General features: G+C 35.7%; 1 protein-coding gene across 1 annotated transcript in view; it reads left to right on the top strand.

Moving 5' to 3' along the window:
• Adgrg4 (adhesion G protein-coupled receptor G4) overlaps nt 1-25,414 on the top strand; it is an 87,592-nt gene that overhangs the window by 45,508 nt on the left and 16,670 nt on the right. The window contains exons 8-15 of the mRNA XM_026392201.2: nt 3,964-4,180; nt 5,168-5,330; nt 11,037-11,171; nt 15,128-15,247; nt 16,771-16,816; nt 18,637-18,740; nt 21,509-21,630; nt 23,561-23,829. Coding sequence (XP_026247986.2) covers nt 3,964-4,180; nt 5,168-5,330; nt 11,037-11,171; nt 15,128-15,247; nt 16,771-16,816; nt 18,637-18,740; nt 21,509-21,630; nt 23,561-23,829 — 1,176 coding nt within the window. The remainder of the gene's footprint in view (nt 1-3,963; nt 4,181-5,167; nt 5,331-11,036; nt 11,172-15,127; nt 15,248-16,770; nt 16,817-18,636; nt 18,741-21,508; nt 21,631-23,560; nt 23,830-25,414) is intronic.

Raw genomic sequence — 25,414 nt, 5'->3', positions numbered from 1 at the left:
ATTGTCAAAAATTGAGGCATAAGCACTCCAGTGCCTTGCAGAAGAGCCAGGAAATTGGCCTGGAGGCAGTGAACTTCTTGGACTTGTCTTCCTTGTGGAAGATAGAAAATTAAGACCCTTGTCCAGGAATATCTGGAAGAATTAGAAAAACAAGCGCAACTTTGATGGTTCCTAGTTCAGAACTCATGAGTCAGGGCAGTAGGGAGTGTTGCAGCTTATAGTGAGTGGGAGGAAAGATAGAAAGGTCTGTGTTTCACGCTGACCTGCCTCCTTCTGAGTGACACATTTTCTTTAGACATGCTAATAGAATTTTCTCTTGTGGAAGAAAAAGTTTAAAAACAGCCATAACAACAACAAAAGCACTGTATCAAGTTCGGATTTTTAGAAAATTGACTGTGAGAAGTCATTACATCTATATATCTATACACATACACACACATACATACACTACTGTGAAGCAAAAGGACAGTTGGATGGTGATTGTAATGTATATAACTGAAAAGTAAACTATCAAGTTTTTTAGCTTTGGAGGAATCCTCTTCTTATAAGTTAAGAGCTTAGTGAAAAATGGGTGCAATGTAAAGGAAAGAAAAACGTATTCATGTTGGAATAATTTATTTTCATTAGTTTTTAATCTTGTTGACAAGTATTAGATATCTTGGTTGAATCTTAGTTGGACAAAAACTCTTTAGTTCTTCCACTTGACTGCTCATTTGTCTTACCTCCTCAGTAATAACAGAGTTAGAAAAGGCATCCTTATTTCAAAGTTCTTTGAGGCCTTTTCTGTTCTTAGTTTTGGTTACCCACATGATAGTGAAGATATACCAGGCTCTAATGAAGTTGGCTAAGACATCACAAAATTCTCTCCTATCCATGTCCTCCTGCCATCAGGGCAGGATTGTGTGTGACTAAGGAGGAATGATAATAGCTGGGGACATAGCTCAGTGGTAAAATACAAGCCTTGCATGCCAGAGGCCCTGGGTTCAATTTCCCAGTAGGTCAAGTAGACCTCCTTCTAGTCCAGTGCCTAACAATATGAAGAAATTAAGAAGAAGATGCTGTAGTAAGAAGTGATATTGGAGAATTCAAGCTCTGGAATCAGAGTAGATTAGAATTTCTCAATCTGTATAAAGGGAGATAATATGAGAACTCATCACATAGAATTATTGTGGTGAGAAAATGCATGTGTAATGCCTTGCTGTTGTATCTTGTCTCCAAAATGCCATACATCATTTTATTCCCTCCTCTTCAAGCGAGGATGGCTTGTGACTGCAAAGTATGGTAGAATTTGAAAATAGAGATGTTGCCAATTATGTGATCAACTTTTAAAAGTACTGAAAGTTTTGTTTCCTCTTGGTACACTTTCATTTGGGATGCTGCCTCTCAGAACTTATGGTTTTGAGTATCACCATTGTTTTGAATATAATTCACTTAATTGTACATTTATAGAATTTAAGTTTTAGTGATTTGTCTGCTTAATAACCAGTTCACAAAATTCATCCAAATTTGTGACAGGTTCCCATGAGCTAGTACAAACCAGCTCTAATACCTCACATCTGGATCTAGCACAACACTGAGAGGGTCATGGGTAGGGAATGTAGACAATCCCCAATGACCAGCACATGATCAGCATCAACTAACAGCCATGTGAATGCACCATTTTGAATTTGCAGCCCAGTCCAAGCCTTCAGATGTCTCTAGCCCCAGCTGCCACCTGACTGCAGCTGCATGAAAGATCCCAAGTGAGAACTGCTTGGTTGAATCTAACAACAGAGCCATTAAAGATAATAATTAATGTTGTTTTAAGCCATTAATTTTGGGGGTGGTTTGTTATGTAGCAACAGGTAACTCGAACATTGACTCCCAGAAATTAGTCAGTAATAATGCATGTTATTATTATTGTTTTGATTGTTGCAATTATTGGCAGATTAATTGTAATGCTATTTCAAGCAATATTCTGCAATTAATAAAAGAAGATTCATTTTATTGCTTCTGTTTGGGGACCTAGAAGTTTTACACAATAAATATAATTTAGCCTGAATTTTCCTTAAAAATTGTATAACTCCAGATGAAAAGTCTATAATTACTTTCCACAGAATAGTTAGGCTCCCATTGGCCTGTTGTTTACTTTCATTCTGCCACAGCAGGGACTATGTGAAGTGAAGTCACACCACTGAAGCCTGAAGAATCATAACTAGGCAGCTCCAGCTATTCCATTTTCAACAGAGCTTGAACAATTTAACAAGAGCAGTAGAAAGATCCATGAATAAGCTCACCATATTTTTCTTCTATCCCTAGTCTTATAGTTTTCTCAATTTGTTTAACTGACCAAAGGAAAGATATTAATAGGGACAAAATATTAGTTTAGAAACAACTACACACTTAGTCAATGTCCCCCCTTGTTCCCTTCTCTGAACCCTGTTTTTGCCAACTCAGTTCCCACATAAGCCATCGTGGAGGGGGAGCTATTCAGAGGACCTCAGTTAAGTTTGCTTAATTTACATTGATGAGGGCAGAGTTGTTTGTAGAACAAAAAAGAATAGAGCAAGAAAATGGGGGGAAAGGGAAGAGAGGGAAAAACACCCTGTGCTAGCTTTGTTAGGGGTAAAGTTATAGGGAGCTTGATTGAGGTAGGAGAGAGATTTGAAGAGATGCTAACGACCATGGAGGACCATAAAAGAGAGGGAGGGAGGGATGAAGAGAGAGAGAGAAAGAGAGAGCGAATTTTATGTGATATTATATTGTTTTCTCAAACTCAGTTGTTCATATGCAACATAACTGACTCAAATATGTCACAACTGTAATCTCTGGAATTTTTCCTAACAGACTATATTTTTCAATTGTTTTCCTTGTCTGTTTTATGTATGCATATTTTCTTATGCACCTAGACCAGTACTTTTCACAAAATAGATACTAATTTAATATTTCCTGAGTAAATAGTAATACTCTTTCCCAAAAAAGTAGGTGATAATTCAGACAAAGCAATTATTTTTTAAAATTATGAGATAGTTAAGGATACTTGAGCACTGATAGGATATTTTATATTTGTAAACATTACTACAAATTTTTCAACTTAAATTTAATTTAATTAGAATTATGGTTAAGACAAATGAAAGTTTTTTTTAAAGATATATCCTAGTTATATTGTTACATTGTCTGCATGCACGACTATGTAACAAAAATTCCACTTTTATCAATGATTATAATGCACCAATAAAAAACACAGAAAAAAGACATGTATTAAATTATTTATGAATGAAATGATATGACGTCTAGGACTTGCTTTAAAATAATCTGGGCTTAGGAAAAATGTGGGTGAGACAGTAGATAAAATAAGATTAGCCTCTCATTGACAATTGTTGAAGTTGGGTGATTCATGAAGTACATGGAGATTCATTATACTATTCTTCTACTTTTGCGTTTGCTTCAAAATTTCCATTATAAAAAGTGAAGAAAAAAGTGGGCGGGTTAATGTCTATTGTTCTTACTCTCTAGAAATTCTAAATTAATTGCTTTTTATTATGTGGTCCATATTTGCTTTTTTTGCTGTGTGGGTTGCTGGTTCTTGACAGGAAATTGTAGTCACTACCCTTGACTGGGAAATCATAGACTGTGTTTGCTGATATTTGAGTACAGATGGAATCTCCTTAACTCAATCCAACACTTCGAAGTCTTAACTTAATTAGAATCAGATTTCAAGATAATTCTTCAGTGACAAAAAGATTTCCCTAGTGCATTTAAAAAAAGGGTTTTAATGAATAAAAACTTGATTTGTGTGCCACTTTCTGGGACTAAATTTGCTGTAGAAATTGAGATACAATGTTTCCCTTCTGCAAACTTTGTTACTTTGGCATGTATTACGATTTCACTGCCTTTACTTTTTAGAGGGAAGGAAGCAGACCAGCATTGTCTAAAACTAAGTATGGTAATGTAGATGGGGGCATTTCTGTTTTGCTTCCCCAGAGAATGCAGATGATGTTGCAGAACACATTTTAAATCTGATAAATGAATCTCCACCTCTGGATGAAGAAGAGACGAAGATTATTGTTTATAAAGTAGCTGAGATTTCAAAGTGTGATGAGATAAGTATGAACCTAACCCAGATTATATTACAAATAATCAATGCTGTTTTGGAAAAGCAAAACAATTCAACCTCCAATCTACATCAAGTAAGCAATGAGTAAGTACTAATGCTTTGGTAAAATAAATTATTTCACATAATTTAAGTGACATATTATTACTTCCTTAGCTTACAGTCCTCGACAGTTTCATGCATTGAAAGCTGATTTAGTACAGCACAGTGAGGTCATTTAACTCTAATCCCAGTTGTGAAATAATGAATTCAAAATTGAATTGAGTCTTAGTCATAACAACATCTTTTCAAGTCAATAGTGACTCCAAACCAAACTTCCAATTTATTTCCCCATCATGCCACTCCCCCAGGGTTCTGCATTTCTTTAAAATGTACCCAACCAGTGCTAATCTGAAAAGTGGGAGAATCATGCTATTTGCCACCCTATATCTCATAGCCAATAAAATAACATGACTCTTACATGAGGCACTCTATATGTATTTTAAAATATCTTAAATATTCTGGTGGAAATCCATCTACATGTCTCCATCTCCAGGCCTAGTCTTATTTCTCTTCCTTGATCATCTAAAATAGCCTCCCAATTGATCTATCTGCCTGCACTCTTGCCCATAACAGTCCATCTTCTATGTAATAGAGTGATCTTTCAATGCATTTATCATATCATGTCAATCTTTTGCTTTTAAACCACTAGGGTGCCATTTCATTACATGCCAAATAAAATAAAAGCCAAACTTCTCATAAGGTCTATGTGCCCTGAAGGATCTGGCTTTACAAACAACAATTTCATTTATTTTTCAAAATGATCTTTTGAGATGTGTGATTACATCTGACTCTATAGAGGAGAAAACTGAAGCTCAGTGAGGTCACTTTACTTGCACACACAGTTAGAAATTAGAGGAGCTAATGTGTAGATCTCAGGCTGTCTTGTTCCAAAACCAGTGCTCTTGTCTAATAATTCCTGAGGAATATAAAGATGGGGATTAAAATACAGTCTCGCAATGAGGAAATCTTGTCAGGGGATGGGTTTTATATTTAAAAAAGGTAAGAAGACTCTTCTTTACGCTTTCCTGGTAGAATTCTGAGGATAATTGAGCGTGCTGGTCACAAGATGGAATTTTCTGGGAGGACAGCAAATCTTACCGTGACCAGGTTGGCTTTGGCTGTGCTACGGATGGATCATACTTTCAAAGGTATGGCCTTTGGCATCCGCTCCTATGAAGAAGGTGCAGACCCTCAGGTGAGTGAAGCTTTGGAAACTGAGAACCAATTGGTCACACACTCTTTCAAGTCTTTATTTACTTGTTAGGAGGGAAAGAAAAGAGGGCACTGTTTTTCTTGTAGTTCTGGGAATGGAACCCAGGACTTTATGCATGCCAGGCAAGCATTCTACCACTCAGTCATATCCCCAGCCCTGCAGGACACTCTTAAAGTTTAACTCTTCAGGAGACCTTTTAAAAATGCATATATCCAAGGAAAGATTCATATGTAACCCTCAGGGGGCTACCATCTTAATTGAAATGGTGTCTGTGAGATGTGTGATGATGTGTGATGATGTGTGATGATGCTACTTTTAGCCCTGTGACCTGACATTACCTCAAATGTCAGTTTATTATTTTCCATCATTTATGGAACATTTATTATATGTTGAGCATTGTGCTACTGTTTATAGATGAGGAAACAGAGAAGTTAATTTGTCTAAGGAAATACAGCCTCATGACTAAGTCAGAATCCAAATCTTTCTGTCTAGCTTTAGAATCTGGGCCCAGAATATTTAATACAAAGAAATTATAAATGTTTGAAGTGACAGATATGCTAATTACCATGATTTTATCATCACCTGTGTATCAAAATATCAGACTGTGCCCTATAAATATGTACAATTGTTATATATTTGTTATGAAAAATAGTCTGGTCCCTTTTTACTATATCATACTACCTCAGCCTTTGGCAGATCATAAGCCACCAATACCTCTGAAAAAATATTGAGTGACCAGACTTTTTTTATACTTATGGCAAAACGTATAAATCCTGAGTTTACATTATAATCTGTACAACTCCAAACCCTATCAAGATATAGATATCACTATCACTTCTGAAAATCCCTTATGCTCTTCCCCGTTCAATCCCTGAAACTGCTACCTCTAGGGTCACCACTGTTCTGATATTTTCGCACCATAGATTATTTCTGTTTTAGAACTTTATACAAATAGAATCATTATAATATGTATTCTCTTCTGTAAGACTTCTTTCATGTAGCAGTATGTTTTTTTGAGATTCACCCCTTTTCCCATAGTTTTTTCCTTTGTATTTCGGAATAATATTCCATTTAATATATATGCCATATATTGTTTGTCTATTCTGTTGATGAACACTTGCATTGTTTTCAATTTGGAGCTATTGTGAACAATGCTACTATGAGCATTTGTGTAAGTCTTTGCATGGGCATATGTTTTCATAATTCATGAATAAATACCTAAGAATGGAATGGCTGACTCATTGGTTATATGTTTAAATTTATAACAAGCTGACATATTGATTTTTAAACTGGATAATGATGTGGAGTAATTGTTTATTTTTGTAATGACCATTCATACATCTTCTTTAGTCAAATACTGTCAAAATCCTTTGTCCATTTTTAACTTGGCTTGTTTACCTTCTTGTACAGGTGTAAGTATTTTCAGTATATTCTGGCTCAGGTCACACATCAGATATAAGTTTTGAAAGTATTTTCTCTGTATCTTGCCTATTTTTCTTCTCAGTGGTGTCTTTCAATGAGCCAAAGTTTATAATTTCATAAGGTCTCATTTATAGTTTTTTCTCTTATGAATAACCATATATTGTTTACCTAAATATCCTATCTGCTGGCAAGTCATGATGATATTCTTCTATGCTTTCCCTTAACATGTCTTTGGTTTCAGCTTTTATATTGAGGATGATAATCCTAGTTAATTGAATGAATGTTTGTACAAGGTGTGAGTTAGGGGTTGGGGATAATTTCATTCCATGTGGATATCTAGTTTTTCCAGCACTATTTATTGAAAACTTTCCCTTTCCCATTGGCTTGTTTTGGTACTTTGGCCAAAACAAAAAACAAAAAAACAAACAAAAACCTCAAACTAATAATTTAAAAAAATAACAGTTATGTAATATAGGTCTGTTTCTGGCTTTCTATTCTATTGCATTTATATTTTGTAGATTCTGTCTTGGTGTTCTCTTCAGTCGTGAAGTCAATAGTGTGAGTCCTTTAACTTTGTTCTTTTTCAAGATCACTTCAGCCTTTTTCATGTCCATATGAATATTTACATTTGTTCATCAATTTGTGTAAAAATTTTACTGAGATTATGATTGGGATGGAAGCTATTGATTAATTTTGGGAGAATTTATATCTTAACAACATTGAGTTTTCTAATCCAGTAACACCCAGGTCCACTAAAGTTTCTCTCAACACCATTTTATAGTTTTACGTGGAGAGGTATTGTATGATTTCTTTGATGAATTTATTCCTATTTTATGATATTTATGTTATTGTAAATGAAATACTTTTAAAAATTGACTTACTAATTATTTGCTGAATAAATACCTAGGAATAATTATATATAATTATATATAATTTATGTAGCCTATGAATTTGCTAGATTCACTTTTTTGTTATACTAGATTGTTTTGTAGGTTCCTTAGGACTTTAAATAAAACAACACTATCTGACAAAATAGAGAGTTTTATGACTTCCTTACTGATATTTATTTCTTTTATTCCTTTTTCTTTTGGGATTATTTTGATGTTTAATACTTCTGGTAAGATATTGAATAGATGTGGTTAAAGTGGGTATCTTTGTCTTTTTTTGACATTAGATGAATAAATTCACTATTTTAACATTACCATTATGTTAGTCCTATTTTTATTTTTAAGATGTCATTTATTTGAAGAAATTACTATTATTTTATCCTGGGGCCTTGCTATGTTGCCCAGGCTGACCTTAAACTCCTGGTTTTTTAAAATAATTTCTGTCAGACTTTGGATTTAGGCTGGGCTCAGTGCCATATGTGTGTAATCCCAGCAACCTGGGAGGTGGGAGAATCACAAGGTTGAGGCCAGACTCAGAAATTTAGAAAGACCCTGTCTTAAAATAAAAAAATAAAAAGCTCTGGGGGATGTAGCTTGGTTGTAAAGCACCCCTGAGTTCAATCCCCAGTACCAAACAAACAAACATACAAACAGATCTTGCCAACTTTATAAAAGTGAGTTGGGAAATGGTCCCTGTTCTACTTTCAGAAGTACTTTAGGAAACATTGGTGTTATTTATACACTAAATGATTGATGAGATTCATTCTTAAGGAAAATTAAAATAAAATCATTGGTGATATTAATCATACGGAATGGTGGGTTTCATTGTGACATGTTTGTTCTAAATGAAAGCATAGTTTGATCCATTTTACTCCCCAATATCTTCTCTACCTCCTCCTAAACTGAACCCATTCCTCTACCCTAATGTTTCCCCTTTTACTTTCATTGCATCTCCCCTTCCTCCTGACCCCCCAACTTCTTTATGGGAAATCATTAATAGCTAATTCAAACTATTTTTAATTTTTTTTAAGTTGTAGTCAGACACAATACCTTTATTTTATTTATTTTTTATGTGGTGCTGAGGATCGAACCCAGCACCTCACACATGCTAGGTGAGAGCTCTACCACTGAGCTATAACCCCAGCCCTGATTAAAACTATTTTTTTTTGAATTTTTTAATATTTATTTTTTAGTTATTGGTGGACACAACATCTTTGTTTGTATGTGATGCTGAGGATCGAACCCGAGCCACACGCATGCCAGGCGAGCACGCTACCACTTGAGCCACATCCCCAGCCCCCTGATTCAAACTATTTAATGGATATAGTGTTCATCTTTTGTCTGATTTATTTATTTATTTATTTATTTATTTATTTATTTATATATGACAGCAGAATACATTACAATTCTTATTACACATTTAAAGCACAATTTTTCATATCTCTGGTTGTATACAAAGTATATTCACACTAATTTGTGTCTTCATACCTGTACTTTGGATAATAATGATCATCACATTCCACCATTATTAACAACCCCCTGCCCCCTTCCTTCCCTTCCCACCCCTCTGCCCTATCTATAGTTCGTCTATTCCTCCCATGCTCCCCCTCCCTACTCCATTATGGGTCAGTCACTTTATATCAGAAAAAAACATTCAGCATTTAGATTTTTGGGATTGGCTAACTTCACTTAGCATGATATTCTCTAACTCCATCCATTTACCTGCAAATATCATGATTTTACTCTCTTTTAATGCTGATTAATGTTCCATAGTTGGAGTCTATATTTATAGTTGGATTTTATTCTCTAAAGGGCAGGTAACAAATATTTTTGGCTTTGTATGCCACAAGTGGTTTCTTTCTATTGTGGGTTCTTATTTATTAGTGTTTGTTTCTCTTCTCTTAACTCTCTATATTGTACAATCTTGAAACAATGAAATATAAAGTCCATTTTTACTTCAAGGTGATATAAAGGCAAACCTTTGGTAAGATGTGGTCTTCTGACTAATTTGTCAACCTCTGATGTATAGTGTTAATTCCTCTTTCATTCAGAGCTTTAGATGTCCTTTATAGCATTAGTTTCTGTCCACCATCAGGCAAACAGCTGTGAAAACAGACAACTGACCCTGTGATGTTACCTTTTCTCAAATGTCTACTCTTCTCCAGATTTTGTCTGCTTTTGTTCATTTTCCAGTAACTTCAAGCCATTGTTAGTTTATATAGTTGTTATATGTAGTGGGCATCAAATCTGTTAAGAGCTGCTTAGCCATACTAGAAGCAGATGGTGACTTCCCATTGCATTTTATTTACATATATAATTTTTTATTATAAAGTTGGTAGATAAATCAACTAACCTAAATCACACTCTTGGTACCAAACTGTGTACATTTTGAAGCTAAAACATTACCTTTCTGTGATACTTGATTGCCTGAGCAGAGATCATTTGTGTTAGGGAAGAAAGAGCCATTTATAGCTTTTGATTTCTTAAGTCATTTTTAGAAATATTGTAAAGTTTCATACTCCCATTATACACCAACTAGGTAATAGCTTCTTGAGAGGGAGCATAGATAATAGAAAAAAATGTTAAACTAAAATCATATATATCTTTGTTCAGCCACATCCTAGCTTTATGATCTTGGACAAGTCACATAACTTGTTTGAACCTCTGTTTCTTGTTATAATACAAGCATGCTTAAACAAGGGTGCTCATGAACCCTGTTTTTCTCTGGGAGAGAACAGGTTTATAACTGTGTTTCCAGTGTAATTTTTGATAAAGCCCCTTTTATGCCTTTTTTTCTGAAGCCACAAGCTTCTCTGACTTTTTTCTGCCTCACTTTTAATGAGAGTGTTGTTCAACAAACTATTGGCAAGTGCCTAAAGCCATTGGCTGATTTTTGTCGTTGTTTTGTTTTCATTTTCAGAACTCTTATGTGGGAAAAGAGGCCTGATTTCCAAGACTGGACTTTATTTCTGAGAATCAGGACAGATCACCTAATTTGTCATTCCTCTTCCCACCTCTGGTATTACCCAGGTGGAAGTAGGTTAAGGAGAGAGAACCTCAAAGATAGGCTTGGAAAGGAAAAAGCTCTCTCTCTCTCTCTCTCTCTCTCTCTCTCTCTGTGTGTGTGTGTGTGTGTGTGTGTGTGTGTGTATGTGTATCTACATCTGTGTGCACCAGGATCATGTCTTGGCTTGTGATGTTTGTGTGTGTGTGTGTGTGTGTGTGTGTGTGTGTGTGTGTGTGTGATAGCTTATGGAGCTAGTTCCACCATTCTGCTCCCTGTAGGATGCTCTGGGGCAAGTGCTAGGGTGGGAGGTAGAGAGGCTTTCATCCTGATAGATGAAGACTCCAGCTTTCATTCTCTGATTGTTCTTGGCAGATCTACCTGGGCAATGCCCCTCTGGAGAGGGTTTTGGCTTCCATATATTTGCCTAAATCACTGAGGGAGAAAATTCCTCTTAACAACTTACAAACCATCTTGTTTAGTTTTTTTGGCCAAACTTCACTTTTTAAGGTAAGTTCTTGCCTCTGGGAACTGTCATGAAATGACATATGGTGACTCATTGTAATTATGAACTCCTGCTATTTTCATGATGTTCTGTTTATTTTAGAATATGTTCTCTGATTGATTCCACAAGTCTTGCAGCACAACCTCTGGCTCGCAACATGAATCAACATCTACTTTAATGATGTTCTACAGTTTTTAATTTTCACAGCTTCTCAGCTTTGGAAGCGACCTTAAGGATTATTTGGTGACCAAACAGAGGCCTCAAGATGTTTCAAAGCTATAAAAGAACAGCACGTTCTCCTGATGAAATGCCCTTTCAGCTTGCTAGTGCTTTCTTCCCAAATCTTTCCTGGCTTCTCAAAGCCAACATGCCTACTCTTCGGGGCCAATTTATTTGAAACTGGGTGGTGTCCAGCAGGATATTTGCCTACAGACATTTGTTGATCTTTCTATCCACCTCCAGAGAACCTTCTCTGAGGGCTTCAGCTCTCACCTACTAAAAACACAGGCAGTATGATGTGGTGGTGAAGAGCATAGACTCAGGTGCCAGGCTGGTAGAACTTGAAGCTAGCTATGCCATATCTGCTTGTGTGACTCCATGTGCCTTAGTTTCCTCCTATGGGCAATAATAATAATAATTTGAGAGCTGTTGAATGACTAAAGGAGTTAATGAGTATAAAATGCTTACAACATTGCCCAGTACATAATAATCATCACTGTGGTTGCATTGCTATTATTATTATACTACCTTGGGTCTGTGCCTAACAAATGGCTCATTTCTTCAGGCCACTTTTATCTCATCTAGCTGTTGGGAAGACAGCCATCAGAGTTTGCATGTTGTTGAAGACAATGACTAGTATTAATTGTTAATACTTATACTTATTATCTCATTTTATTCTCATAAGAAGCTGAGACTCAAATAAGTTAATTAATTTTGCCCGGGATCACACAGCTAGGAAGTGGCATATCTAAGAATCAATCTCAGGCTGTCTGATTCCAACGTTCATGTATTTAAGAGGCTAATACATTAGTTTGCCCAAGTGTGCTTGTATTTCTAAGGAGGTTACTCAAAGGAATTAATTTCTAATGGTCAAATATTCACAGAGTTATTGTGGGGATGATGGGGAGAGATGGTACTGGGCCAATTCAAAATATACCGCATATTCATACTACTTACCAACTCCAATTTACCACATCACCTCTAAGTCTGTAAAACCTTTTGTTCCCCTGAAATTCTGCAGCCACTCTTCCTTCACTCTATATTCTCCTTGGTTCTGTGGGATTAGCTCAAATCTTACCCAAGACATCTGCCTAGAGTAGTGAGCCCCTCCCTGCTCTTTCCTCTGCCCCCTGGAGAAAAACTTTTGGTGGACAAAAATTTTTAATAAAAGTTTGAAATGTGGTCTGATCCTTTTGATAAACCTGTCAATTCTCTGTACCATCTGAGATGCTATTATTTTGGTCTTAATTTCTCATTTCTTCAGAAGGCTGTGCTTGTCTATTAGAATAGGAGATAAACTTGCTTTGCATAGATTTCACACTTAATAAGAAATTTTTATTCACTAACGCCTTCTACCGAAATGGATTAAAGATCTTTGCCAAAATTAGCCGGCAGACGTCATAGTGCCAGATGAAGAAGGATTAGAACTAGCTTGCCATCAAATTCAGGGCTGGAAGGGCCCCCAGAACTCATGTAGTGTCCCATCCCCTTATTGTACCAATGAGGACATGGAGACCCAGAGAGTCTTTAGCAAGAGACACTTGCTAAAGGTGACTCAGTTTACTAATTCACTCATTTATTCATTCAGCAAATATTTATTGAATTCCTACTCTGTGTCTTAAGTGGTGCTACATGCTGGGTATATAAACTGAGCAAGAGAGATGTGATGGTTGCCCTCAAAGAACTTCCAGTATGATGAAGGAGAGCAGAGATCTGAAGTTTCCAGCACTGAAGGGGGGACCTGAGGCTGAGATCTGTGCTAATGGTTGTTGGATACTGAGAGCTTACAAGAAATGTCACCTTTTACCTATCTTTTCTTTGAGTCCCTGAATCTGACAGCCTTGTTTTTACACTGCTTCCTGTAAAATCTTTTGATCAGAATCTTAACTGTCATTACAACACATTACCTTAGAAATTGTTGAAAAGACACCACTCCTGAACATCATGTACTTCCTCCTCCACTCCTCTACTAGCTGCAGTTCTCAGAGAGAGGAAAAGGCACAAGCAAGTGCAATGTGGCATAGGGACTCTAGGGCTGTAGAAGAGGGTCTCTACTGTCATTCGGAAGAGCAGGAATGGCCTGGTGTAAGAGAGCTCTCAGCCCACACCTGAGACTACAATAGAAGGTAGAAGATGAAAGATGGTGAAGAGGGAGGATGAAAAAAGGAAGGAGAAGTGCTTCAGTCAGAGGGAATGGATTGTTTCTTCCCCCAGCATGGCCACCATTTTATAGTTAAAATAAATGAAGATAGAGAACAGGTTAATTAAGTTTGGGGCTGTAATGGGTGTCTCTTTGGCCTTTCCACCACAGAAAATTGTATCTCTTAGACCAAGTTGGGAGGATGATTTGAGATCATCTGGTCTATCCTCCTTCTTCATGTGACCAGTGGCCCAGAAGGAAGAGTGCCTTTAGAGGAACAAGAGGGCTTGGGCTAGCTTTTGGTCTTGCCAGTGTCAGTCAGGTCCTTTCTAACCACATCGTGCTGCTAATACACCTCTACATCAGGCTGTCCCAGGTGTTTCTACTGAAAACAGAATACTTAGCCATAAGATTGGTTCGGATGAATACCTCAGGTCATAAGCAGGAAGTTAGTAGGTTCCTGGTGGACATACACTGCATTTACAATTACCCAGATATCAGAAGCTGCAGGGCTCAGGTTGGGTAGGGAGAGGGGGCTGAACATTATTTCTTCAAAATTATGAAGGCATGGCATCTTTTAGAAATGGCCTAGCAGGTTTTTCATGGGATGTCTGTGGGGATCACCTCCTCCAGGCTTTCTTGGCAAGTCCTTAGAAGATTTGCTGCTTCTACTATCCAGAGATAAGAACTGGCCCTATAACTGGTCCATTCACATGTGCTCCAGAAGAGGTATACTTTCAGCTGGAGCCTTAGCCTTTGGAAGTTTGGCCTTGTTAATTAGAAAGCCCTATATCTCAATAGGTACATTCTAGTTAATTGTCTTAAAAAAAAAAACATTATCTCTGTCCTATCATTCACAAGTTTGTGTGACCTTTGTACATATAGGCATTGAGCTTGTCTAAGCCTCAATTTATTTGAAAAAAATGTCTGTCTATATGATGTCCACGAAGACCAAAGATAGTAGATAGTGTAGAAAGCACTCAGCAAAGTATCTGACTCATGGTTAGCCCAAGATAAAGTACCTACCATGCAGGGAACACGGGGACCCACAAAACCTGGACTATGGTCTCAGAGCTCATGGTCCTCAAGGGAGAAGAACACTATCCTCAGAGACTCATTCCAAGCTGGCTGTTGATCAACCTATTTCCATCTCCAGTGAGGATAGTACAGGATGTGGTATATAACTAACTCATGAGGTATTTAGATTCCTTATAAGGATGTGCTCTTATAAAGATGGTTGAGATTTAGAACTGGATGAGTTATGAAATGTAAGGATCTGGAGAGCTCTCCAAGTTGAGAATAGCTTTATTTTGTTAGTGCAGTGTTAAGTAGCAGGTACAAAACCAAAACTGGTTGGATAGGTATTTGGATAGATAGATGAATTAATGTATTGTTCCATCTTGGTATAATGATCACCTTATGTGAAGTCAGGAGATGAGCTGAATGATCTCTAAAAATTCACTCTCAGCTTGTAATTTTATTTTCCACGTTTTCTGCACCTAATACTGCAAGTAGTAGTTCACAAGTTATAGATTGATAATGAACATGTAAAACCTTAGAAATTCAGGACTTAAACTTCTCTTCTTTATGTTTCATCTACAGATAAAAAATGTCATGAAAAAATTAACCACATATGTTATGAGTGCTAGCATTTCAGATATGTCCATTCAAAACTTGGCTGATCCAGTGCTCATCACTCTGCAGCATATTGAAGGAAACTGGGTAATGCCCATTTTTATCTCAGAATCACATGGCCTCAGAACTCTTCCTTGATTTTCCTGTTAAAAATAATTTTCTTTTAAAAATTTTTTTAATTTGTAGATGGACACAAAGCCTTTATTTAATTTATTTTATGTGGTGCTGAGGATCAAACCCAGTGCCTTGCACGTGCTAGGCAAGCACTCCACAGCTGAGCTACAACCCCAGCCCCTAATTTTCTAATTAACAGATGTGATTCGAAGATTTAGTGAAGATTATCCCATTCCAGGTATCAGAGGTGTATTGTAATTGGGGACTTCAAGAAGTAACACCTTATCCCAAAGAGATAGTGAATGGTGGGCATTCTATCACTGTGACAGATTGGCAAGGCAGTGACTATAGATAAGTGGATGTAATGGTCATCCCATCACACTAAATAACATTTAACTTCATTTATTTTTAAGTGAGGCAAACAGCTTCATTCAAAATAACTGAACATTTGTATTCTTCAAATTTCCATGAAGAGCATTAAAATGTGTATTAATTGTCACCAAAGGACTAAAACCATAGTCATATGGCATAACATAAGGCATATATTACTAAATGATCAAATTTAGCCTTAGAATAAGAATGAATTACTATTTCATTCTTTGATGTTAATGTGTGTCCAGTGTGAAGTCTTAATAGCCTCCTTCATTGCCAATCTACAAGACCATATGGTACAACATATTTTTAACTAGTCTTGATTATAGAAGAGGAGAAGAAAGAGTAGGAGAGAGAATTAAAAAAAACATACCAAAAGAAATATGTTAATGGGGTAAGATCTCTCAATTTGGACTCGAGCTACAACTCTCAAATTGTCCCCAGCAATTAATTATTCCTTCCCTCCAGTTTCACAGAGATTGTGGGTGCTGGCAAGGCCTAGGAATGTTCAGTAGGTCTAATGAGGAGGCAACTCAACCTTGTGTCCATAAGGCATGAATGACCTCAACTGTGAGCCCTGAGTCCCACAGCTATAAAGAACACCAGTACTAGCTGGGCATGGTGGCACATGCCTGTAATCCCAGTGGCTGGGGAGGCTGAGGCAGGAGGATTGGAGTTCAAAGCCAGCCTCAGCAATGGGGAGGTACTAAGCAACTCAGTGAGACCCTGTCTCTATATAAAATCCAAAATAGAACTGGGGATGTGGCTCAGTGGTTGAGTGCCCATGAGTTCAATCCTCCCAAAACAATACCCAGTACATATCAATCCTGCACTTACTAGCCACAGCTTCCTCCTGGGCCTTGCACCAGGACATCATAGAAAATTCCAATGCTACCAACTATTTTCAAGGACACACACGAGATCACCATGTGGTGACCTGGTGTTTTCTCATTTATGAATCCAGAGTTAGATGGTGTTAGTCTTAAAACCAGTTCACAAATGGGCCCTGTGTGTGTGTGTATGCAAACATGTGTATCTACTGTCTTCTAAACTCTTGTGTGTGCTCATTACTGTGTGATAACTCTCATGAGGAAAAATGTTTACCTCTGATTTCTTTTTTCCAGAATTATGATCAGGTTCACTGTGCCTTTTGGGATTTTGAGACTAACAGTAAGTATTTTTGTAAGCAAGCTTTTCCCCAGATCATTTTCATATTTGGCAGTTGAAGGGGGTATTGTGCTGAAGCTACTGTCTTATCAGGCTCTACAGAGCACTCTGAATAACCAAGATACAGGATGTGATTTTTATATCAAATTAGGGTATGGAAATTAAGAGAAAAATCCTTTTAGATGAGACAGTTGAAAAAGCATACAGGGGTAAGCAAATTTGGAAGAAAGAAATTTTGAAGGTCCAATGCAGAGTAGCTTAATGCTGTTTAAAGAAAGTTGAGGAATGGTCACCTGGGTCTTAACTTGTACATTCCCACAGGGATTTTCAATGGATACTGTCTCCTTCCTTTTTTTCCTCCTTAACTCTTCCAAACTGACTGTGTGACCTTGGGAAAGCCATTTAACCTGTTAAAGTCTCAATCTTTTCCATCTTTTCATTGAGGAAATGAGACTTTTTGGTTTGTCCCTAAAGGGCCCTTCCTGCTTGAATGAGTCTTTGACACCAGTAAGAGATGATGAGGATTGTTATTGCTGAATGGATTTCTCTTAGGCTTGCCATCTTCACTGGAATTTCTAAAGATAACACCAAATCTTAGAGAATTCCACACAAAATCAATTTCCCCTGAAATGCCAGAGCTGACTATGAGAGGAAGAACTACCTGGGAATTTTTCCTTTTTCGGTATCCTTAGGATTCTGGGAGAAAAGGAAAATTCTCTTCCCTCTTAATTTTCTGGTGTGCAGGAATACTACCTATTTCTGACAAACAGAATTAATACTTCCCTTTCCTGGTCTCCTCCATGTCTTTCAGGAAGAAAATACTGTAAAGATGAGCTTTATTCCCCATAGCTTCAATAAGTTGATCTCTGTATTTACTAATGCCAAATGGTTAGATTACTCCCAGGATATCCTTTGCCCTTTTCTCTCTGCTTAATGGATCCAGAACTTTTGAAATCTATGGAGTTATCATGGATGGACAAATTCAAACTATACTATATGCTGTAGTTTATAGTTGCCTTACTGGTCTAATGCCACCTGGAGGCTCTACTTTAAATCTTCTGTGTGACCCAATATTGGCAGGTTATGTCAAATGACAGCTGGTTTCAGAACCCTGAGAATTCTGAGAAGAAACCAGGTAGATGTTCAGTAGAACAGAGGCTCTAGTTGGCTCTAAAAATCTCTAGACTTGGGCTCAAAGCACTTAAGACCACTTGAATTTTGGGTTTACCTGGTTGTTTAGGATGTCTATTCCAGTCCCACCAAGTGTCAGTGTATATTCCACAGGTCCACATCCTTCAAAAAGTTGTAGATCTGCCTATTTCCTCTTTATTGGCTATTTAAAAAAAAATAATCGCTCCAACATGGTAGCAAAACTATTGTTCATGATTATTAGAGTCTGTCCTAATCTGTAGAGGTATGGTACAAGAAGAGGAAATGTGAGAGACAATGAAGTTATGCCATGCACAAAATCCCTTAAAAGTCAATTTGGGGGACTGGGGTGGTGGCTTAGTGGCAGAGCACTTGCCTAGCATGTGTGAGGCACTGGGCTTGATCCTCAGCACCACATATAAATAAATAAATAAATAAATAAATAAATAAATAAATGAATGAATAAATGTACATCAACACTAAAAAATATTTTTTAAAAAGTCAATTTGGTCTTTTAGATTTAATTTAATTTTGGTATTCAATTATACCTCTATCTTGCAGTCTTAACAAACAATACTAATTATAACACACGTTTGGATGGTAGATACAATGAAATGTTAAACATTTCTCAGAAAAACCAAAACTGCTTTGAAATTCCCTTCTGTCTCCTGCAGATGGACTAGGCGGATGGAACTCATCAGGCTGTAAAGTAAAGGAAACGAATGTAAATTACACAATCTGTCAGTGTGACCACCTCACCCACTTTGGAGTTTTAATGGTGAGTTGTCCCTTCATCATTCCTCAATAGAATTTTGACAACTTTTATTAGATTCAGATCAGTAACACACGTATGAACAAAGTAATGTGGAAAAAAAGTCCCTTATCCCATCTTGCTCATCCAAAGTAGAGAAGATTGAAATAATAAATATTATCTTTCTCACAAAATGAATGCCTACTTTTCAAATTTCAAACAATACAGAAAAGGTCCTTGTAATTCCCCTCCCAAAAGATTACTACCTTTAACAGTCTGGTATGTATATGTATATTCATTTAGAATCTTTACTTCTGTGTACATGAATATGCTTTTTATAAAATAGGATCAGTTTTTTCATACCATTTTACTGCTTGCTTTTATTTTTAACCTAACAATATATATTGGACAATTTTCAGGCAAATATTATCCATTTACTTCAATTTAAAAATACCTTTATGGTATACCATTATGTTGATTGAACATGATGAGTTTAACCAGATCCTGACAAGTGGCTGTTTTAGCTATTTTTCTCCAATATGAACTTTGGTATAATATACATTCTTGTTTATTTTTCTTCCAACATTTGTGAAAGTATTCCTGTAGAATAAAGTAACAGCATTGCTGAATTGAAGGCTATGATCATCAACAATTTTTAATTTTAATAGTTATTGTCAAATTGCAGCATATGTAAGATGTATTTTTAAAATGTTTGCAGGGGCTGGGGATGTGGCTCAAGTGGTAGCGCACTCGCCTGGCATGCCTGTGGCCTGGGTTCGATCCTCAGCACCACATACAAACAAAGATGTTGTGTCCGCTGATAACTAAACAATAAATATTAAAAAATAAAATAAAATGTTTGCAGTGCTTTAACTAGTAAGAGTTAACTGACCAATTTACAAAGCTAGGCTTAAACAATCAGCATCACTGTTAACTCTCCTAGTTCTTTCATCTCCCATGATCTTCCGAATATCAACTTGCTGAGCCTCTAAACCACTCTCAATCAAATGGCTTCTCTACCCACACATGAATACTTCCTTGGTTTCTTAAGTTACTTTATTAGATAGTGGTATTTTAATGTGTCATATGTGAGTTGTTTCTCCAGCTAAGTTCTTTGAGGGCTGAGAGTTTGTCTGACATTATATATATATATATATATATATATATATATATATATATATTATATATATTATATATATTATATATTATATATATATTCATTCCTCAATAGAATTTATATATGTATACATATGTATATAAATTTACTAACACTTGTTGAATATTTTTTAAAGAAATTAATATAGCTGAGGATATATATATATATATACACACACATGTATATATGTATATATATACACACACATAAATACATATATATACACATACATACATATATATAAATATACACATATATATACACATACATACATATATTTTATTCATATATATATACATATACACATACATGTATACATGCATATATATATATATATAGAGAGAGAGAGAGAGAGAGAGAGAGAGATTGATTCCAGTGCCTTACACATGCTAGTCAATTACTCTATCACTGAGCTACATTCCCTATTTATTTCTTTTAAAAATGTTGATTCAACAAATAAGAGTTAGTGAATTGATAATTATCAAATTGTGAGAAAAATTTTTTTAGCTTCCCCCAAATCAATTAGAGCACTAGAGTAGGAGTCAGAAGACCAGGGTTTATTTCCAGCTCTGTCATCAGCTAGCTTTGTGATCTTGTTTGGGTTGTTTTCCTTGTTTGGAACTTATATTTTTCTTCTGAAATATAAATGATTTAAGGAGACCAGGGTTTATCAATTTTTCACTCTATTGATAATTAGTCAAATAATTCTTTCAAAAATTAATTAATTAATTAATTAATTAATTTATTTATTTTGTTGATAGACCCTTATTTTACTTATTTATATGTGGTGCTGAGAATCAATCCCAGTGCCTCACACATGCCAGGCAAGTGCACTACCACTGAGCCACAGCCCCAGGCCCCAAATAATTATTTTATTGTGGAAATCTGTTCTGTGTATTTTAAGATATTCAGCAGCTCCTGAGCCTCTACCCTACTAGAAGCTACTAGCACCCTTCCCAGTTGTGACAACCCAAAATGTCTCCAGACACTGCTGCATGTCCTAGGAGGAAGGACAAAATTACTTCCAGCTGAGAACTACCAGAGTAGATCAGTACTTCTAACTTTCTGCAAGTCATAAATCACCTTAATCATCTGATGAATACTATGGACCTTCTTCTCCTATCAATTCATTCATATATTCAAATAATTTTGTGTGTCATTCCAGGTCTTTTATGATCCTTAGATTAAGAAATTATTGGACTATGTGATCTCTAAGGCCCACTTTATCTCTTAATTTTGTGAGTTATTTAAGGTTTAAGAGAAAAGAACATTTTTTTGATGTTCCATGTAGTGTTTTGGGACGTTCAGTTCACGTAATGATTCACTTTGTATCCCAAATTCACATCTATTAGCTTGGTTGTATTTTAAGTGTAGAACATGTTAATGACAATGAAACCAAGGACTAAATGTTCTTTCAATGCTGTCAATGTCTCTCCATGTCTTGTACACAGTAAGTTGTACTAGGCACAGTAACCAAACAATATAGGGTCTTATCATGTATTTATTTACACAATCTGGTTGTATAAGAACTATGGCAAATATGTTATACATTCTGGGAATTACATGTTTGTGAGCACTGGAAGTATTGTCATAAATTTGCTCTGGTAGATGTGTAACATACACACATTGCATTCCCTAGGATTTATCCAGGTCTACAGTGGATGCAGTGAATGAACAGATATTAGTTCTTATCACAAACACTGGATGCGGAATCTCCTCCATTTTCTTGGGAATTGCAATGGTGACATACATAGCTTTTCAGTAAGTTGATACAGATTTGTTCTGAGTAAGTTTAATTTGGTTTAATAGATGCTGCTGTCATTGTAACCTTGTTAATTTCATGAACAAATCCCAATAGGAAGAGGTCAGATCCATTAGATTATGAAGTGGATAAATTAAAAACAAAACAAAACAACTATCACTTCTAAAAAAAAGTTTGAATTGGGCTTTTAAAAAGCAAGAAAGTTGGGATTAGAAAGTATTTTTCCACCAGGATACAAGAAGACTAATTGATAAAAGAAAAAGTTGAACTTATACATTTATGATAACAAAATGTCAAACCACAGTTTAGGAAGAAGATATTTGCAATGCATGTATCTGACAAAGGACTTTCATGCCAAATATATTTAAAACTCTTAAGAATAACAAAAACAAGACAGATAGTACAATTGCAAAATGGGCAAAATAGTTTAACAGGTACCTCACAAAAGAAGTTATCCATGCCTAATCCCAACTTTTGCCTAATGGCCATTAAGCAAGCATATGACAAGGCTCTCAATATCATTTTTCATCAGAGAAATGTAAATCAAAACCACAATTACCATTAGACACCAAACAGAATGGCTAATATTGAAAATACTGACCATAGCAGGTATTAACAAGGATGTGGAACAATCGGGACTCTTATATATTGCTTCAGGGAATGCAAAATGGCAGATGCTTTGGAAAATTCTTTGGCAATACCTACTAAAAGATAAATACACATTTAGCCATTGATCCAGAAGTTTTACTCTTAGGTATGTATTCAAGAGAAATAAGTGCATGTGTCCATCAAAATATATGTACAGGAATATTTATAGCAGCTTCAGTCAGAGTAACCCCAAATTAGAACCATCCCCAATGCACATTAACAATTCACTGGATGAATAAAAGGTGCTATCTTTGTAAAATGTAATGCTATATAACAGGAAAAATGAACTACTTTTATACAATATTTAAATAGGATTGAGCAGAAGAAACCAGAAAAAGAAAAGATAATGTTTTATGATCCATTTCATATATGTGAAGTTTCAAGTGCAGGCAAAAGTAAATATAGGGGATAGAAGTTGGAATATTGATTACCTCTTGTGGGAGTTACTGAATGTTAAGAAGTATTGAAAACATTCTAACTTTTGATCTGAGTGGAAGTTCCATAGGTGTATACAGATGTAAAGAATTTTAAGACTTCACTAAGTACATTCTTAAAATATGTGCACTTTACAGTTTACCTTGATCTAGAATACCACATTAATAGGAAATAAAAATTCCAAAACTTAATTCAGTAAACACTGACTAGAAGTTGAAAAAAAAGAATCAAAGAAGAAAATAGGTATATTTAATTTTTGAAATACTAGATCAATTTCCAAAATTACTAGATCAAATTACTAGATCAAATACTAGATCAAAATTAAATTGTGATCTCTTATTGAAACTTAGGGCTATATTTCCATGATTCCAACCATTGCAATGTTTGGAAATATCCAAGTAAATCTATTTTAAACGGTTTCCATAGCCATCATCCTTTTCAGTAATATGCAGATCCAGCTTACTACGTTGGTGATAATGGAATTGTAGTATCTGAGAAACTCTTCTCTTCCTTCTTTCTAAAAGAGAATAAAGAGAAAAGGGATTGCTTAGTTGAGAGAGGCTATTATTAATCCTGTTAATGAAAGTCACTATATTTAGGATACTGTGATTCTGTCTGGAAAGATATTGGGGGTACTCTAAAAGTCAGTGTGTGTGTGTGTGTGTGTATGACCATATAATTTACCATACTATATATATATGCATATATTATATATATATAATATAGTAAAATAAGTAATTTAATTTTAATAGGTAGTTATTTTATTTTTGTAGTACACAGATAAGATGTGGCAATGATTAGTTTAAACAGAAACCCTCATTAACTTAACATTTTTTTTTTTTTTAGCAAACTTCGAAAAGATTATCCTTCCAAAATCCTGATCAACCTGTGCACAGCACTACTGATGTTAAACCTGGCATTTCTGGTTAATTCCTGGTTATCATCGTTTCAGAAAGAGGGACTTTGTATCACAAGTGCAGTGGCCCTTCACTACTTTCTGCTCGTTTCTTTAACTTGGATGGGCCTGGAAGCAGTCCACATGTATTTTGCTCTAGTCAAAGTCTTCAACATATACATTCCATATTATATCCTTAAATTTTGTCTAGTTGGTTGGGGTAAGTGTATCTGCCATTGTTCTTGATGTCTTTGTTTTAAGCCTGTGTGTCTTTCTAATTCTTAGTCTGCTTTGTGCTGCTATAACAAAATACCCAGGAAAATTTATTAACATTCTATTTCCTTTCAAAATTAATTAATTAATTTTAATTGATATATTATTATTGAACATAATAGTGGGATTTGTTCTTTTAATTTTTATTTGTTCTTTTTAGATATGCATGACAGTAAAAGGAATTTGTTATATATTCATACATGAACACAATATAATATAATTTAGTCAATTTAATTCCCCAGTACCTCCCTTTTCTCTCCCCTGATCCCCTTCCTCTATGCTACTGGTCTCTTCTATTTTCATGAGATCCCCACATTTTTTTCTTTCTACTTCCACATATGAGAGAAAATATATGATCATTGACTTTCCGAGTTTGGCTTATGTCACTTAACACAATGAGATTTATTTCTTAAATTCTGGAGGCTGGGAAGTCCAAGATCAAGGGGCCTGCATCATAGTAGAAGGCATCACATGGGGATGGAGGACAGAAGTTACAAAGAAATATCTTCTGCAAAAAATAAACCCATTTCTGCAATTATGGTATTAATCCATTCATGATGTCAGAACCTTTATAATCTTAAGTTTCCACCTCATGAACTTTGGAGGACACATTCAAACCATAGAAAACTCTATTAGGCAATTATTTTGTGGCCAAAATCTGTTAATACCATAGTTAAGGAATTAAGGATAACCTCACTTGTGTTTGAGTGTGAACCTCTTTTTCTGCCTATATTGCTCTATGAATTCAACTTTTAATCTTTATGGTGAGGAGTTGGTGTGCAAATATTTATTGAGTACTTGCTTATGTGCTGTGCTAAGTGCCAGATATATAAGGGTAAACCTGTTAGATTTTAGTCATCCCTTTACAGAAGTTACAAACAACAAATAATGATGGAACAGCTAACAGTAAGGTAGCTTGTACTTGCACCCGAAGCTATTCCAAATGCTTTATATGCTCATTTAGTCTTCACAGTATTTATTTTTTAATATTTATTTTTAATGATATTAAAAATATTATTTTAAAAATATTATTAAAATATAATATTTAATAATAATATGAATAATCCAACTATATCCAAATAGTTGGATGCAATACTTTTATTTTATTTATTTTTATGTGGTGCTGAGGATTGAACCCAGGACCTCACACATTCCAGGCAAGTGTTGTACCATTGAGCCCCCACCCCAGCCCAGTCTTCACAGTGTTTATATGGGATGGGTCCATCATTATTCCTACTGAGGACAGAGAAACAGAGAGGTTAGGTAATTTGCCAAAACTCCCTCAGTTAATAAGGACAGAATAGGAATTTGAATTGGGGAGTCTGTCTCCATAGTTTGGACTTTTAACCTCTATGATCTTGCCATGCCATTTAAGGAACAGAAAAAGGGCTTGACATGCTATGAAAGGGTGTCTGGCCAGGTACAACCTGACCCTTTTGACACCTCATTGCTGCTGCCCTTAAAAGAAGCCAGAAATAGAACTCAGCATGCATAGTTTCCTAATATAAATGTCACTATATTGGTTTGCTTTC

This window comes from Urocitellus parryii, chromosome X (assembly GCF_045843805.1).
Source record: "Urocitellus parryii isolate mUroPar1 chromosome X, mUroPar1.hap1, whole genome shotgun sequence".
Taxonomy (NCBI): Eukaryota; Metazoa; Chordata; class Mammalia; order Rodentia; family Sciuridae; genus Urocitellus; species Urocitellus parryii.
The sequence above is the reverse complement of the archived record's forward strand: the minus strand, read 5'-3'. Positions and strand labels throughout refer to the sequence as shown.